General features: G+C 34.9%; 1 protein-coding gene across 1 annotated transcript in view; it reads left to right on the top strand.

Annotated features, from left to right (window-relative positions):
• DYNC2H1 (dynein cytoplasmic 2 heavy chain 1) overlaps positions 1 to 18,785 on the top strand; it is a 366,248-nt gene that overhangs the window by 159,757 nt on the left and 187,706 nt on the right. Inside the window, exons 66-69 of the mRNA XM_060018033.1 lie at positions 11,461 to 11,624; positions 13,286 to 13,405; positions 13,959 to 14,093; positions 15,802 to 15,945. Of these exons, the coding sequence (XP_059874016.1) occupies positions 11,461 to 11,624; positions 13,286 to 13,405; positions 13,959 to 14,093; positions 15,802 to 15,945 (563 nt within the window). The remainder of the gene's footprint in view (positions 1 to 11,460; positions 11,625 to 13,285; positions 13,406 to 13,958; positions 14,094 to 15,801; positions 15,946 to 18,785) is intronic.

Raw genomic sequence — 18,785 nt, 5'->3', positions numbered from 1 at the left:
GAGAAAAATGTAGTCAAAATTAACTCCATCGTAGGTTAACTCCAATGTAAATTAAGACTTTATACAGTTAAGACTGTGTTGGACTTTTATAGTTCTACATGTAATATTTTCTAAGAGTAGTGTAAGGGACTTATGTCCAAGGGTCTTTTTATACAATAAAACATTTATTTTGAAATATTTTTAAAAATGTTATATCAGAATAATGCATTGATGGGTTACACAATCAAATAGTATAGGATGGCAAGAGTGTTCTTTCCCTCCCCTCTTCATGACTAGTCTTACAAGAGAAAATCAGTTACTTCTTAATTTTCACTTTTTATTGAGATACACTTACAATTGTATAGCTTAATGATTTTTACAAATGGAATACACTTCTGTAAGCACCCAGATCAAGATACAGAACTTTTTCAGCATTCCAAACTCCTTTGTTTACCACTGTCCCCCACAAGGATAACCACATTCCTGCCTTATAACAGATAAGTTTTACTTGTATTTGTACATTGCATAAATGAGGAAGAAAAAAAGCAGCACCTGACTACTATGGGCTGGAAGCTGGCCGGGCTCTACAGCTTGACCATGGTGCTCTCCTGTTGAACATAAACCATTTCACAGAACACCATCAACAGGCAGGTCACTCTGTGACCATAAGCATGTCAGCGCACAAAAACGAGGACACTTCCATGCCACAGAGATAACTAAACATCCTCTTCTCCCTGCTCTTATGAGTGACTTCTGCTTTTTTACCCATATAGCTTAGTCTGACACCATTTCTGACACCTCCTAGATATCAACAAAATTATTGATACAAATCAGAATTGTCTGGTCTTTCTGATAGCATCCATTCCCCAGCAAAACCGCACTTTCTTTGAACCATTCTGAAATCACCCAGTGTTAAGTCCATCTTCTATAAAAAGCATCTCTGAATACCTTTTTACTGAGACAAGGTGCAGTTTCCCATGGTGATCTATCTTTCATTGTAAGTTGCCGGTATACCCGAGCTGAGACCCTTTAAACGGAGTTTATGTTTTAACTAATTAGTTAACTGAATAATTTTTAATTGAAGTATAGTTGATTTACAAAACTATATTAGTTTCAGGTGTACACATAGTGATTAAATGTTTTTATGGATTATACTTCGCTTAAATTTATTAAAAAACAGTGGCTGTATTTCCCTGTGCTGTACAGCAGCTGTCCCCAACCTTTTTGGCACCAGGGACTGGTTTCATGGAAGACAGTTTTTCCACGGATAGGGTGTAAGGGATGGTTCAGGTGGTACCAGTCCGCGGCTCAGGGGTTGGGGACCCCTGTTGTACGGTATATCCTTGTTGCTTATTTATTTTATACATAGTAGTTTGTATCTCTTAATACCATACCCCTGTCTTCCCCTTCTCCCCTTCTCTCTCCCCACTGGTAAGCACTAGTTTGATTTCTGTTAGTCTGTTTGTTTTGTTATATACTTTGACTTCTTTTATTTTTTAGATTCCACATATAAGTGGCAATATAGAGTATTTGTCTTTCTCTGTCTGACTTATTTCACTAAGCATAATACCCTCTAGGTTCATCCATGTTACTGAAAATTGCAGCATTTCTTTCTTTTTATGACTAATATTTCATTGTGTGTATATGTATATATTTTCAATATATATTAATATATATATATGGTATATACATATATACCACATCTGTTTTATCCATTCATCTATTAATGGACACTTAGGTTGCTTCTGTATCTTGGCTATTGTAAATAATGCTGCTATGAACATTGGAGGACATATACTTTTCAAATTAGTGTTTTTGTTTACCTTGGAAGTTTACCCAGCAGTAAAATTGCTGGATCATATGGTAGTTCTATATTTAGTTTTTGGAGTAGCCTCCATACTGTTTTCCACAGTGACTGTACCAATTTACATTCCCACCAACAGTGTACTAGGGTTCCCTTTTCTCTACATCCTCGCCACCATTTGTTATTTGTGGTCTTTTAAATGATATCCATGCTGCCAGACGTGAGGTGATAGCTCATTGTGGTTTTGATTGTATTTCTCTGACGATAACAGTGTTTAGCATTTTTTCATGTGCCTGTTGGCCATCTGCATCTCTTCTTTGGAAAATGTCTGTTCAGGTCTCCTGCCCAATTTTTAATCGGGTTGTTTGCTTTTTGATGTTGAGTTATATGAGCTGTTTATATATTTTGGATATTAATCCCTTATTGATCATATCATTTGCAAATATTTTCTCCTGTTCAGTAGTTGTCTTTTTGTGTTGTCAATGGTTTCCTTTGCTGTGTAAAAGCTTTTAGGTTTGATTAGGTCTCATTTGTTTATTTTTGCTTTTTTTCCTTTTGCCTGTGGAGGCAGATCCAAAAAATACTGCTATGACTTATCTAAAAGAGTATTCTGCCTTCTCTTTTAGGAGTTTTATTTTTTTAGATCTTACATTTAATCTGTTTTGAATTTACTTTATATATGGTGTGATAAAATGTCCTAATTTTATTCTTTTACATGTAGCTGTCCAGTTTTTCCAGCATTGCTTATTGAAGAGACTGTCTTTCCTCCATTGTGTATTCTTGACACATTTGTTGTAGATTAATTGACCATAAGTGCATGGGTTTCTTTCTAGGCTCTCTATTTTGTTCCATTGAACTGTGTGGCTGATTTTCTGCCAGTATCATGCTATTTTGATTACTTTCTAGTATATTCTGAAGACTGAGAGCATAATACCTCCAGCTTTGTTCTTTTTTCTCAAGATTACTTTAGAAATTTGGGATCTTTTGTTGTTCCATATAAATTTTAGGATTATTTGTTCTAGTTGTGTGAAAAATGTCATGGATATTTTTTTAAAATTTATTTAATTTATTTATTTTTGGCTGTGTTGGGTCTTTGTTTCTGTGTGAGGGCTTTCTCTAGTTGCGGCAAGCGGGGGCCACTCTTCATCACGGTGTGCGGGCCTCTCACTATCGCGGCCTCTCGTTGTGGAGCGCAGGCTCAGTAGCTGTGGCTCACGGGCCTAGTTGCTCCGCGGCATGTGGGATCTTCCCAGACCAGGGCTTGAACCCGTGTCCCCTGCATTGGCAGGCAGATTCTCAACCACTGCGCCACCAGGGAAGCCCTGCCATGGGTATTTTGATAGAGATTGCATTGAATCTTTAGATTGCTTTGGGTGCTATGGATATTTTAACAATATGAATTCTTCCAATTGAAGACATTGGAATATCATTCCATTTCTTTGTATCAGCTGCAGTTTCCTTCTTAAATGTTTTATAGTTTTCAGAGTAGGATTTTCACGTCCTTTGTTAAGTTTATTCCTCAGTGTTTTATTCTTTTTAATGTGATTTTAAACAGGATTGTTTTCTTGCTTTCTCTTTCTCATAGTTCATTGTTAGTGTATAGAAAAGCAACAGATTTCTGTATGTTAATCTTGTGTCCTTCAACTTTACTGAATTCATTTATTAGTTCTAACAGTTTTTTGGTGGAGACTTTAGGGTTTTGTTTATATAGTTTTATGTCATCTGCAGATAGTAGCAGTTTTACTTTTCCCTTCCAATTTGGATACTCTTTATTTCTTTTTCTTGTCTGAATACTGTATCTGGGACTTCCAATACTATGTTGAATAGAATTGGTGAGATGGGCATCCTTCTCTTATTGCTGATTTGAGAGGAAAGGCTTTCTTTTCACCTTTTCACCATTGAGTATGATGTTAGCCATGGGTTTGTCATAAACGGCCTTTATTATGTTTAGATATGCTCCCTGTAAACCCACTTTGATGAGAGTTTTTATCACGAATGGATGTTGAATTTTGTCAAGTGCTTTTTTTGTGTTTATTGAGATGATCATGTTATTTTTATTCTTTCTTTTGTTAATGTGATGTATCATTGATTGATTTGCGAGTATTGACCCTTGCATCCCTGGAATAAATCCCACTTGATGATGGTGTATGATCCTTTTTATTTTTTATTGAGTTTGGTTTGCTAATATTTTGTTGAGGATTTTTTCATCTATATTCATCAGAGATATTAGCCCTTAATTTTCTTTTGTTGTAGTGTCTTTGGTTTTGTTATCCAGGTAATGGTGGCCTCATAGAATGAATTTGGGAGTGTTCCATCCTTTTCACTTTTTTGGAATACTTTGAGAAGGATAGGCATTAACTCTTCTTTATGTGTTTGGTAGAATTCCCTTGTGAAGCCGGAGGGTCCTGGATTTGCTGGGAGGTTTTTTGTTACAAATTCAATTTCACTGTTAGTAATTGGTATGTTCAGATGGTCCCTTTCTTCCTTGTCAGGTTATATGTTTCTAGAAATGTGTCCATTTCTTCTGGGTTGTCTATTTTGTTGGCATATAACTGTTCATAGTATTCTTTTATTATTTTTTATATTTCTGTGATAATGGCTGTAATTTCTCCTCTTGCATTTCTTCTTTTGTTTATTTGCATTTTCTCTCTTTTGATGAGCCTGGCTAAAGGTTTATTTATTTTGTTTGTCTTTTCAAAAAACAAGCTCTTGCTTTCATTGACCTTTTCTATTGTTTTTTTTGTCTCTAATTTTATTTCTTTAATTTTATTTCCTTTCTAATATTTATTATTTCTTTCCTTCTGCTGACTTTGGACTTTATTTGTTAAAGTTTCCTAATTCCTTTAGATGATAGGTTAGGTTGTTTATTTGAGATTTTTCTTATTTCTTGAGGTGGGCTTGCATTGCTGTAAACTTCTCTCTTAGAACTGCTTTTGCTGCATCCCATAGATTTTGGAAAGTTGTGTTTCCGTTATATTTTGTCTCAATGTATTTCCTGTTTTCCTCTTTAATTTCTTCACTGGCCCATTGGTTTTTCAGTAGCATGTTGTTTATTCCTCACATATTTGTGCTTTTCCCAGTTTTCTTCCTGTAACTGATTTCTAGTTTCATACTGTTGTGGTCAGAAAAAATGCCTGATATAATTTCTGTCTTCTTAAATTTGTTGAGACTTGTTTTGTGTCTTAGCACATTGTCAATCCTGGAGAACATTTCATGTGCAGTTAAAAAGAATGTGTATTCTGCTCTTTTGGGGTAGAATGTCCTGTAGATATCTATTAAGTCCAACTGGCCTGTGGTGTCATTTAAGACCCTGTTTCCTTATTGATTTTCTCTCTGGATGATCTGTCCACTAATGTAAGTGGTATGTTAAAGGCTCCTCCTATTCTGTTATTGTCAATTTCTCCCTTTATGTCTCTTAGTATTTGCTTTATATATTTAGGTGTTCCTGTATTAGGTGCATACACGTTAACAAGTGTAACATCCTGTACTTGTGTTGATCCTTTTATTATTACATGATGCTCTTCTTTGTCATAGACTTTGTTTTAAAGTCTACTTTGTCTGATACGAGTATTGTTACCTCTACTTTCTTGTTATTTCCATTTCCGTGAAATCTCTTTTCCATCCCTTCACTTTCAGTTAGTGTGTCTTTAGCTCTGAAGTCAGTCTCTTGTAAGCAGCACATAGATGGGTCTTTTTAATTAATTAATTAATTAATTAATTTTCTGGGTTTTTTTTTTAACATCTTCATTGGAGTATAATTGCTTTGCCATGGTGTGTTAGTTTCTGCTTTATAACAGAGTGAATCAGTTATACATATACATATGTCCCCATATCTCTTCCCTCTTGCATCTCCCTCCCTCCCACCCTCCCTATCCCACCCCTCTTGGTGGTCACAAAGCACTGAGCTGATCTCCCTGTGCTATGCGGCTGCTTCCCACTAGCTAGCTATCTTACGTTTGGTAGTGTATATATGTCCATGCCGCTCTCTCTCTTTGTCCCAGCTTACCCTTCCCCCTCCCCGTATCCTCAAGTCCATTCTCTAGTAGGTCTGCATCTTTATTCCTGTCTTGCCCCTAGGTTCTTCTGACCATTTTTTATTTTTTTAGATTCCATATATATGTGTTAGCATAAGGTATTTGTTTTTCTCTTTCTTACTTACTTCACTCTGTATGACAGACTCTAGGTCCATCCACCTCACTACAGATAACTCAGTTTCATTCCTTTTTCTGGCTGAGTAATATTCCATCGTATATAAGCAACACATAGATGGGTCTTTTTTAATCCAATATTCCACCCTATGTCTTTTTTTTTTTTTTTTTTTTTTTGTGGTACGCGGGCCTCTCACTGTTGTGGCTTCTCCCGTTGCGGAGCACAGGCTCCGGACGTGCAGGCTCAGCAGCCATGGCTCACGGGGCCCAGCCGCTCCGCGGCATGTGGGATCTTCCCGGACCGGGGCACGAACCCGCGTCCCCTGCATCAGCAGGCGGACTCTCAACCACTGCGCCACCAGGGAAACCCCACCCTATGTCTTTTGATTGGAATATTTATTACATTGACATTTAAAGTAATTATTGATAGGTATGTCCTTATTGCCATTTTGTTACCTGTTTTCTGGTAGTTTTGAGTTCTTTATTGTTCGTTTTTTTCTTCGTTTAGATTCTTCCTTTGTGGTTTGATGATTTCCTTTCATGGTATGCTTGTGTTTCTTTCTCTCTAATTTTTGTATATCTATTGTAGGTTAGCAGGTTTTTCCTTTTCAGCACTTTGAGTATATCATGCCATTCCCTTCTAGCCTGCAAAGTTTCTGCAAAAATATGAGTTGGTAACCTTCTTTAGGTTCCCTTGTATGAGAGTCTTCATTTTTCTCTTGCTGCCTTTAGAATTTTCTCTTTAACTTTTGCTGATTTAATTATGATATGTCTTGGTGTGTGTCTTTTTAGTTCATCTTGTTTGGGACCCTCTGTGCTTCTTGTACCTGGATATCTGTTTCCTTCTTCAGGTTTATGAAGTTTTCAGCTATAATTTCATCAAATACATTTTCTATCCCGTTCTTTCTCTCTTCTTCTCTGGGACCCATATAATGCAGTGTTGGTACAACTGATGTTGTCCCAGAGATCCCTTAAACTGTTCTTCTTTCTTTCATCCTCTCTCCCTCCCTTTCTTCCTTCCTTCCTCCCTTCTTTCCTTCCTTCCTTTTCTCCCTTCTTCCCTTCCTTTCCTGATTTGGTTATTTCCATTATTCTATCTTCCAGATCACTTTTCTGTACTTGGGTATCACCTAGTCAGCTGTTAATCCTTCTATTGTGTTTTCCATTTCAGTTACAGTATTTTTCAATTCTAACTAATTCTTTTTTATATTTTCTAGTTCATTATTAAAATTCTCACTGTGTTCAGCTATTCTTTTCCCTGCTTCGGTTAGCATATTTTATTACTAATGCATTGAACTCCTAATCTGGTAAATTTTTAATTTCTGTCTCATTAGTTGTTTTTTTCAGGGATTTTCTCTTGCTCTTTCAATTGAGACAAATTCCTCTGCTCATTTTGCTTAACTTTCTCTGTCTTTATGAAATTAGGTGAAACTGTTGCCTATTGCAGTCTTTAATGGGTGCCTTTGTGTGGTACAGTCTGCTTGTGCCCAGTGGCTTTTGTGGGAGAGCTGAATCTGATGTGAACACAGAACATGTCTTTCCTCAGGTTTGTTGGCATCTATCACCTTGGTAGGAGGCTGGAGATGGAGTTGTTAGATCAGAGCCAGGTGTAGCTGGGGCTTTTTCTCTGCTCAGTGGCCATCACTGCTCTGTACGGGGTGGGGTCTGTTCCCAAGTTGCTGGAGCAGAAGTTTTGTTTTTTTTTTTCTCTCTCTTTTGTTGGATTCTTTTTTTTACATCTTTATTGGAGGATAATTGATTTACATTGTTGTGTTAGTTTCTGCTGTGTAACAGAGTGAATCAGCTGTACGTATACATATATCCCCATATCCCCTTCCTCTTGCGTCTCCCTCCCACCCTCCCTGTCCCACCCCTCTAGGTGGTCACAAAGCACTGAGCTGATCTCCCTGTGCTATGCAGCTGCCTCCCACTAGCTATCTGTTTTACATTTGGTAGTGTATATATGTCCATGCCACTCTCTCACTTTGTCCCAGCTTACCCTTCCCTCTCCCAGTGTCCTCAAGTCCATTCTCTGTGTCTGCATCTTTATTCCCGTCCTGCCCCTAGGTTCTTCAGAACCATTGGTTTTTTTTAGAGTCCATATATATGTGTTAGCATATGGTATTTATTTTTCCCTGACTTACTTCACTCTGTATGACAGACTCTAGGTCCAGCCACTCACTACAAATAACTCAATTTCATTTCTTTTTATGGCTGAGTAATATTCCATTGTCTATATGTGCCACATCTTTATCCATTCATCTGTTGATGGACACTTAGGTTGCTTCCACGTCCTGGCTGTTGTAAATAGTGTGGAGCAGAAGTTTTGAGGGTTGGGTCTGAGCTGGCTCCATTCCCTTGAAATCTGTTTTCTCCTCAATCCCAGCACCAGCATTCTTGCCCAGGAGGGGAGCAGTGCCCGGGCAAGAGGGATTGGCATGGGCACTTGGCATTGGTCTGGGTGCGAATTGTGGCTGTCTGACCACAGACAGAAATCATGGCTGCTCTAATGTGCTGCCTGTGTAAGCATCAGTAATAGCTGCTCCCACCCTGCTCAGACACGCTTTAGGTCTGTGTTGCTTTTGTTTCTCACAGCTGAGCTTTCTGCTCAGCTGTAGCAGCCCTCACCCCAGTGAGGCTGGAGCAGTTGCTAGACTTAGAGTGGGATGTGTGCTGGAGCAGTCACAGGAAACCAGTCAGCCACCCATGCAGTTTCAGTCCACCCTCTCCGCCCTTTTTTGGAAGTAAGCAAGCGAGGATGTGCTCCTCATGAATGGAGTCCAGGCTTCTCACAGCCCTCCTGTTAGTTCCCCCAGCCCTCCAAACAGCAAGGAGACTCACATTCTCAGTGTCTGACAAGGGTGCCCAATTTGTGACTCAAACCACCTACTCCCTAGAGAGGATCTCTGTCTGTGTGATCGTTCTTCTTCTGAGTCCCCTTCTAGGGGCACAGGTCCAGACCTGATAGCTTCTCATCCATTTATACCCAATTCTATATGCATCTTTCTTACAGTCTTCTAGTTCTGCTAGCCTACAGTTAGCTTTCAGTGAGAACTGTTTCACGTGTAGACATATTTTTGATGTGTTCTGTATCCTCCTGCTTTGCCATCTTGATTTCTTCTCCCTGAGTTAATTTAGTTTTGTTTGTAATCTATATTCTGTGTATATATCAAGTTAGATTAATTATTTTAGGTGTTTGTCTATTGCATTTAATTTGTCAAATATATTGGTGTGTTTTCATATAATATTCTTATAACTTTAAAATTTCTGAGAGTTTTTCAATAATGTGTCTTTTTTTCGATATTGATAATTTTTTTCTCTTTTTCTTTGGTAGGTCAGTTTATCAATTTTACTGATTTTTTTCAAAATACCAGTTTTTAATTTTGTTGATTTTCTCTATTGTATTTTTAATTTTTGCTTTTTATTTATTTTATTCTTAATATTTTCCTTAGATTTTATTTGGTTGTCTTTTTTCTAGATTCTTGAAATAGAAATTCAAAGTATTGATAATTCATTATTTTCTTTTTCCTAATATATGCATTTTTTTTGTCTATAAACTTTCTGCTAAGCCCTTCTTCAGTTTCATACCACAAGTTTTGGTTTGTATTTTTTTAATTCATAAGTTACTCATTGCTTTTGTTGTTTAATTTCCAGGGAGTTAGATATTTTCTAGTTACCCTTTTGGGATTGGTTTCTAGCTTATCTCTGTTGTGGTCAGAAAACTTATTCTGTATTCAGTTTTTTAATCCTGTTGAAGCTTTTTTTATGATCTGGCATTGGCTAATTTTCACAAATATTCCGTGTACACTTGAGAATTATGTAAATTTTGCTCTTGGTTATTTTAATTTTCTCTAAAGTCAATTAATTCAAGTTTGTTAATAGTAACGTTCAGATTTTCTATACCTTTACTTTTTATTTCTATTTCTTCTATCATGTATTGAGAAGAAGTCTCTATGATTTTGAATTTTTTCTTTTAGTTCCATCAATTTTTACTTTAAATATTTTGAAGCTGTGTGTTTGGATGCATACATATTTGGAATGTGCTGTCTTCCTGTTTGGTTATTTTCTTTATCATTATCAACTGTCTTTTGTCTCTAGAAGTATCTCAAGTTTTAGAATTTGGCATTAGAATGATTACACTAATTTTGGGGATTGGTGTTCGCATGGTATATTTTTCCATTCTTTTACTTTCAATTTTCTGTTGGTTTTCTTTATAAAGTGTGTTTCTCATAAACAGTGTATCATTTGGTTTTGCATTTTTATTCACCATGGCAGTGTTAATATTTGTAGTACAGTTTGTAGTACAGTTAACCAATTCATGCAATAACTAATGTAGTTTTCTAATTAACCTGGTAGTTTTTAATGGCTACCCTGTGTATAACAGTATGCGTCTGTGACTTATTTTTTTAATATAAATACTTTGAAACTTTTCCAATATTGGTCTTTAACTCCATATACTCAATACCTGCCTTTGCATTATTGTTGTGCTGCATTTGTCATAGATTTTCAGTGGTTTTACTATGATGTCCTTAGAAGTAGTTTTCTTTGCATTTATCCTGCTTGCATTTTCTTGAATCATTCTAGTTGATGTAGAGTTATTACATTGAACCTTTAAATTTGTTTTTTACTAGTAATGGTTAAAGTTCAGCATTATTTTGATATTGTTTTTTAACCATTTACATATCCTCTTTCATAAAGTACATATTGAATTCTTTTCACATTAACTTTAAAAAGTTAAGTAAATTTTAAAATCTATTCTAGGATTCTCAAAAATTCATTACATTGTTTTTCTTAACATTAGAAAATAATCTTTGATAATATATATTTTTTACCTAAAAAATTATTTTTTATCAGTTAAAATCATAAGTAATGCATGTAATTGTTGATTGATTTTTCTGTATATGTTGTATAATTAATATAATTGTGTTTTATATTAGAATATAAAAAAACTCCTTTGTGACGCAGAAGTTTACTTTTTCTCAGTTTAATTTATTGCAAAGTACCTGTGTACGGCAGTCTGAATAAATCTTTTTTGACGTTAATAATGGATTCTTTGCAATTACTCATACGTTGTTAATTCCAGGTTTTTACCAGGTCATTCTGTTTTCAAGTGTTACATCTTAAATACTAGTACAATAAACACTTTGATGAATTTTGAAGTAGAGAATAATTAATAAGAGTTTCTATTTTTGTCATCTATAATCAAACATTTCAGAAAAATTGGTAATATCAAACATATAGTTAATGTTAAAACTATATTGAATATAAGTAGACATTCCTTTGATGCTTCAGTATCCTAGGATTGTCTTAATGAATATTATTTATCCTTGTTTGCATAAGTGCTGATTGATCAGTAGAGCATTCTCGTTAATAGTCTTTTGGGTGGCCTTGCTGTTGCTGTATTTTGGACTGTATCGAACAGCCTGTAGTAAAAACTATTTAGAAGTACTAGAAAATTATATTTTTTAATGTCATGTAGCAAAATACAGAATATTCCGGCCAACTAATTATGTCATTTTGAAAAAACAGGACCACGTTATGTGGTACAAATAGGTGACAAAATTATCGACTACAATGAAGAATTTCGCCTTTTTTTGTCAACAAGAAACCCAAATCCCTTTATTCCACCGGATGCAGCTTCCATCGTTACTGAGGTTAACTTTACTACAACAAGAAGTGGATTACGAGGACAGGTATATATGGACAATCATTTGCCTTAGAAATATTTAGTATCTTTGTATACTAATGAAATATTTTGAGTGGGAAGCTGTTTTGTTAAACTGATTAGCATTTAAACTCATGATTTTGAAAATATACTTGCAAATCAGTAACACATTTGGGTTTATTTCATTTTCCATTAGTGTTAGAATTGTATATTTGTTGCTAATGTCAAATTGCTACTTCTTCCAGTATAACTTTAATTTTACAGTCTACGTCTGTCATATTTGTTAGAATTTGAGAAATGGAGGATCATACATGTTAAGATTAGCAACTTTATTTTTTTTAACTGTGAAAACTGAAGTTTAAATGTTAAAATTGCAGTTATTGACTTATTCAGCTAGGTGAGGGTCTTTGATTCCAAATCCAACATTTTTTTTTTTTTTTACTTAGAGCATTTGCATGTTTGAATTTACTTTATCTGTGTATGGCTTATTACAGTTTATAGTTATTACATGAATTACAAAATGATTTTCATGTACAGATTTTTACTTATACACTCCCTTACTCATTTTTCCTCTTTAAAGATATCCTGTTGACTTTTTTAGTATCATCCTGTTTTCTACCATCTAACAATAGTATATTTTTCTCTTTTGATTTATATGATAGCATGTATATTTACCATGGTTTTTACTTTATTGTAATTTTTAAAACTCTGCTATTAAAATATTTTTCTTACCATACTAGATGACTCACTGCATATTTTTATGAACAATGTCTTTTGATTGGCTTGATGATACTTCTCATAAATAAAACAATGTACAGATTACTCAGAGCTTGGCAGAATTGACAAATTCCTTCTTCTATATAAAAGATCTCCACAGTAATTGCTGAAAAGGGCTATTTAGGTATTACTTTAACAAGAACTGAATGAACATGCTTATACAATAGATTTCAAATTAATATATTTTATGACATGCAAATGTCATTTCCTATTTTAAAGTTTCAAACTGAAGAATTTGACATAGCAGTTTTCAACAGCTTTATTAAGATTCAGTTCATATATCATACAATTCACCCCTTGAAAGTTTACAATTCAATGCTTTTTTAGTGGAATTTCTGAGTTTTATGGTAACTCTATGTTTACCATTTTGAGGAATAGAAAAGTTTTCCAAAGTAGCTGCACAATTTTACTTTCCTACCAATAATGTATGAGGGTTCCCCTTTCTCCACATTCTGGCCAACATTTATTATCATTTGTCTTTTTAATTACAGCCATCTTAGTGGATGTGATGTGGTATCTCATTGTGATTTTAATATAGTATTTTAAGTAAGGCAACTATTTCTTTTTGTGACTACTTACCATTAAAAATGTTTGCTTCCATAGTTTTTATACATTTAATCTAATTTAAGAACTGAATATTACATGTTGATATGTTAAGTAATGCAATTTCTTATAGTGTCCTATAATATTTAACATTTTATCAATTAGTTAACTATTCAGTTTGCCTCTTTTGTCAGAAATAATTGTGAACGTGTCTCATATGTTTAACTAGAAAGAATGAAATGAAGTACATAGTAGTATCATTATACTTGTAATATATGATAAAACATAAGACCTGTTTGTGGGAAGTTTTCATTTTGGTTTGTTTTGTTTGAACTTTATTGCTAGAATAACCTTGGATTTTTTTTTAAGCTTTTGGCATTAACTATTCAGCATGAGAAACCTGATTTAGAGGACCAGAAAACAAAACTATTACAACAGGAAGAAGATAAGAAAATACAGTTAGCTAAGCTTGAAGAATCTCTTTTAGAGGTAAAATTGAGCTATTCAGGATATTTTTCATATTATATTATTTTGATTATAATCAAATATTGTTTTTTAAAAAATTATAGTACCTTTAGCATGTTTTTGGTTGTATCAAAGACACATCAATATGTATCTTAAAGTCAAAATTCAAATAGAAAAAGGTAGATGTCTTGGAATATAAGACTTCTAGGAGTAATGTTTAAGACAAGCAATTTTTAACTAATATCGTCTTTATACTGTATTATTTCATTAATATTTGATTTTATGCTCAGAAAAACATTCAAAGGTAGCATGAAATTATGATTTGATCTGTAACTTTAGTCTTTATTTTTATTAGGTTGATAAAATTAATACATATACAATGTTTTGATGATATAGTATCATATAATGATTTACAGTGTCTTTTGATACAGAAGGCTGTAAAATAATGAAATTCTTTTAAGAGAACATAAGTTCCCCAAAACATCATCAAATTAATGATAGTTAACATGGGCTTCTTTTAATTGATTATTTTAATATATATAATAATGTTCATATTATTTTATTAATTTTTCTGCAGACACTTGCCACATCTCAAGGCAATATTTTGGAAAATAAGGATTTGATTGAATCTTTGAATCAGACAAAAGCAAGCAGTGCACTTATTCAGGAGTCACTTAAAGAATCTTACAAACTCCAAATTTCTCTTGATCAAGTAAATATTTCCTTCTTTGTGATCTTATATTGTTTTCTTAAACTTTCATGTTAATATGATAAAAATTTTAGTACCAGGACTTCAGGGGAATGATGACTGCAAAAAAAGAAAGCTATTCAAAAACACCAGGTCCTTGGGTCTAATTCTTATTATAGAGATGGCGATAGATGTTGAGGGTATCAAGTGTAAGGAGTGCTGGTCATTGAGCCCTGCTGAGTACTACTGATTTCTGGCATGTTATCCAAAGTTCTAGAGCTATAAACTTGTACTGAAATTGAAAATGAACGTGTTTAAAATGACTATTAGAGAGCATCTTTGCCATTCCTGGAACTTTTCTTAAGTTAAGGCAAGTTAAGTATATCAATGAAAGAGTTAAAAGCTATTCTTTCCATCAAAAACATTTTTCTTCCCTACTCATCCTGGACCCCATGAATGTGTTGATCTGAACTCTTTTCTTAAAAATGGTTAAAATCCTTCTTGCTTTATTCTTTTGACATTTCCTAGAGCAAAATTTCAACCTTATATCAGTACAATGTATCTTTTTTTTTTTTCCTCCTACATTCGGTGACAAAGATTTGCTGAAGAAAATCAAACAATGAAGCAGATTAATGTTATTGTGAATTCCCAGTCTCCAACCTGACCTGGACCCTTACTGACATCCTTTAATATTTCCCATTTCCCTCAATGACTTTTCCAAATGTTATTTTAGGTGTTTTTCAGCTGTTGCTCAAATTCTACACTTACATAGTATTAGTTTCTTCACTTGAGAAAGAGCTCTGTTGAAATCAGAATAAGAGAAAACCTATAGCCTGTTTCCAATCCAGTCATCCCACCTTCTCTACCATAGGTAAAATTGGCAGATGTCATAGCTGTCACTGTATACCAAAAGGATTTTGAACTTTCTGTGCCTTCTCTTTCCGAACAGGCATCTCTGAGTCACACACATAATTTTACCAGTATCATATTTATAATCCTGGTGCTTTGATCAGAATGACATGGAGAGCCTTCTCAGAGTTCAGTTCATAACCTCAAGGCCATTTAATCCTATGATCCTTTCATCTTTATCATCATTTACCTTCAGTCAGAATGAAAGCCCCTGTGATTATTGGTTCTATGCTTATGTTGAACAATGCTAGGTGCTTTATTATCTTAATGTGGACACTCGTTACAGTCTTCTACTTTACCTCTGCTTCCATCAGTGTTCTTGTTGGTACCAGTCCCACACACTAGATTCATTGTTCTAACTTTTCTCCACTGCAGGGGTAGCCTGTAGTGCCATGCTGTCTTACATGACCTACGTGACCTCTGATCACAACTGTTTACCATTCCATTTAACCCTAATACAGGTGCTTACCTCTTTCCCCTAATACAAGTATTCTTGGTCTTCATTGAAACCAACCCATGTACTACTTCTAGTTCTGTAATCAGAGGAGAGGGGAAGTATTTAGAATACATTGCTTGCAGTTACATAAAAATACAAAACAAAAGTGTAATATCTTAGGATTAAAAGAAGTATAAAAACTTAAAAATAGAAAAGCTGGATTATGCAGTTTCTTTATAAAATTCTGTGATTAATCTTTATTTGTTGTATGTATGTTGAAAGTAAGGCTGCGGCTAGATATGTGCATAGCAGTCTGTAGGTGGCAGTAAAACATTAGAACTAAGGTGTCACCCTTCCCGCCCCCCACCTCCACCCCTTGTTCCACAGGAGCGGGATGCCTATCTCCCTCTGGCTGAGAGTGCCAGCAAGATGTACTTCATTATCTCTGACTTGTCAAAAATTAATAACATGTACCGTTTTAGTTTGGCTGCATTTCTCCGACTTTTCCAGCGAGCTCTGCAAAACAAACAGGTATGCTGTTGGTTACCCCATAGCTGAGACTGAATGAGAGAGATTGCTTTACTAGCTGCTTAATTTATAATAATTTCCTGAGAAAAGTTGCTTGGAATTATATTTCAAAAGACCATATGTAACACTTTTAAACTATATTTAAAAGAAACTAGCTCCTTAGTTGCATTTTGTGTTTTTAACAAACTGTCCCAATGTGGCAGTCCTCTTAATGGAAATGATTTATGTTCTGAGTATAAATTAATAAATGATTGTCTTCTCAGATGATCATTAAAAAAAAACATGGATGATTCAGGAAGGTATAAAGATAAGAAATTATCCACATAATCCTATTACCTGGGGAAAACAACATTTAAAATTTCATTGTATACCAATGTTGTTTGAGGCTATAATACATACCCGATATTGTTCTAGAAAATGGGAATACAGGAATATACACTGTTTTATCAAGCTTGTATTCTAATGGAGGGAACAATATATTAAAGAATACACATAATTTTTACCAAAAGGTATAATACTGTGCTTTAAAAATATATTGTACAGGGGCTTCCCTGGTGGCGCAGTGGTTGAGAATCCGCCTGCCAATGCAGGGGACATGGGTTCGTGCCCCGGTCCGGGAAGATCCCACATGCCGCAGAGTGGCTGGGCCCGTGAGCCATGGTCGCTGAGCGTGCGCGTCCAGAGCCTGTGCTCCGCAACGGGAGAGGCCAAAACAGTGAGAGGCCCGCGTACCACAAAAAAAATATATATATATATATATATATATATATATATATATATATATATATATATAGTACACAATTTTCATGTCAATAAATACAAACCTACACAATATTTTTGAGAGCTTGTGAGGCTATACCCTACTTTATTTAGCTACCTCCTATAGGGTGTTATGGTTATCTCTGCTGAATATCTTATTACCCCCAAATTTAGCAGATTAAAACAATGTTTCTCTTATGCTCATGGATTCTATGGGGAATTTTGTCAGGGCACTGCAGGGATGGCTTACCTCTGCTTCACAAGGTCTGGGGTCTTGGTTGTGAGGAATTGAGAGTGCAAGTGGTTTTGGGGAGGCTTCACTTTCATATCTGGTACTTGAGGTGGGTGGACTTGATGACTAGGACTGCTGACTGCAGTACCTCTCCGTGAAGCTTGGCTTCCTCACAGCACAGAGTAATTGGATTCCTCATATTGCATACTGAGATACCAAACATGTATTTCAGTGAACAAGGCAGAAGCTGAATTGCCTTTTATGACCCAGCCTTGGGTCATTTCTGCTGTATTCTATGGGTTGAAGCAGTCAGAGCCTACACAGATTCAAGAAGGGGAAAGAGACTTTAATGATGGATGGAGGGTCAAAGAATTTGGGGGTTATGTTTAAAATAGCTATAGACACTTACAGGGCTTTTTCCCCAGTGTTTTGTTTCTCCAATTATTTTCCTAGTTAAATTCCTAGACTTGGATAGCTCGGGCAAAAATGCACATTTGTAAGCCTTTAGAAAAATACTGTCTAATTATCCTTTGGAAATATATGCTGTTGGTATATTAAACTAATACAACAACAGGGGCCTTTTTAATCTACACCTTGAGCAAAAATGAATATTATATAACTTTTAATAATTATCCTATTAGGTAATTGAAAAATATTTCACTATATTTGAAAGTCTTTGGTCACTTGTAAGATAAATATCACTTGTAAGATAAATATCGGATTATTTGTGTTTTTTCTTTGGTAAATTATTATTTTTACAAATATGGTATTACTATTTTAAAATTTTACTTATAAGAGCTTATATATTAAGGACACTAAACCTTTGTCGTAAATATTTTGGGTTTATTAATTTGCTTTTTAATTTATTAAAAAATATATATATATATATATTTTGTGGTACGCGGCCTCTCACTGCTGCGGCCTCTTCTGCTGCGGAGCACAGGCTCCGGACGCTCAGGCCCAGCGGCCACGGGCCCAGCCGCTCTGCGGCACGCGGGATCCTCCGGGACGGGGCACGAACCCGCGTCCCCTGCATCGGCAGGCGGACTCTCAACCACTGCGCCACCAGGGAAGACCCTAAAAAATATTTTTATGAAACCAAATTCATCAAGTTGTTTATAATTTTTGTGTTCAGTATAATACTAATATAAGTGTTTTTTAGAATTATATTTTGGGTGAGAATAATTTGTTCTTTTAGATAGTTAGGAGTAAAATTTCATATTCGAGTAGGTTTACTTAAGTCTATCTTTCTGAGGAAAGATTATTATTCATTCAGTTAATATTTATCGCAGACTTACCATGTGGCAGGCATTTTTCTAGGTGCATGGGTGATATAATGGAGAATAAAACAGGAAAAAATCTTTGTCTTCATTGGCATGGACTACTTAATATTTTCATGAATGAGTTATTTCAGAAAATCTTTATTTGATTACAAATAATGATTAAAGTTTACTGATGTCTTTTCCACTAAAGTAAATCATTTGAAGTTGTTCTTACATTAGATTTGAAATAAAATGGCACCTAACGAAGAGCTTCTGCTTTGGGGGTAGGCTTTGTTAGTAAAATCTGTCATCTCAGTCCTGGGGGACAAGGTAAGCATTTCTCCCATGTATATATGTAATGTCCTTTGGACAAAGATAAGGTTTCAAGATGCAGGAAAGGGTTGAAGAATACATAATTGTGTTCTTTGTCCTTTGGTTTTAAAAAAAATTGAATTTTAATATGTTAAATTTAATCAAACCATTTATAATATTGTGCTGGTAGAAGAATTTTTACAAAAAACAGTAATAGTGTAAAGTCTGTGAGAGTTGGGTCATGATATATTGATCATATTTCTAATTTGCTGTGTCAC

Source organism: Delphinus delphis, chromosome 8, assembly GCF_949987515.2.
Source record: "Delphinus delphis chromosome 8, mDelDel1.2, whole genome shotgun sequence".
Classification (NCBI taxonomy): Eukaryota; Metazoa; Chordata; class Mammalia; order Artiodactyla; family Delphinidae; genus Delphinus; species Delphinus delphis.
Note: the sequence above shows the minus strand (reverse complement) of the source record. Positions and strands in the feature narration are given on the sequence as shown.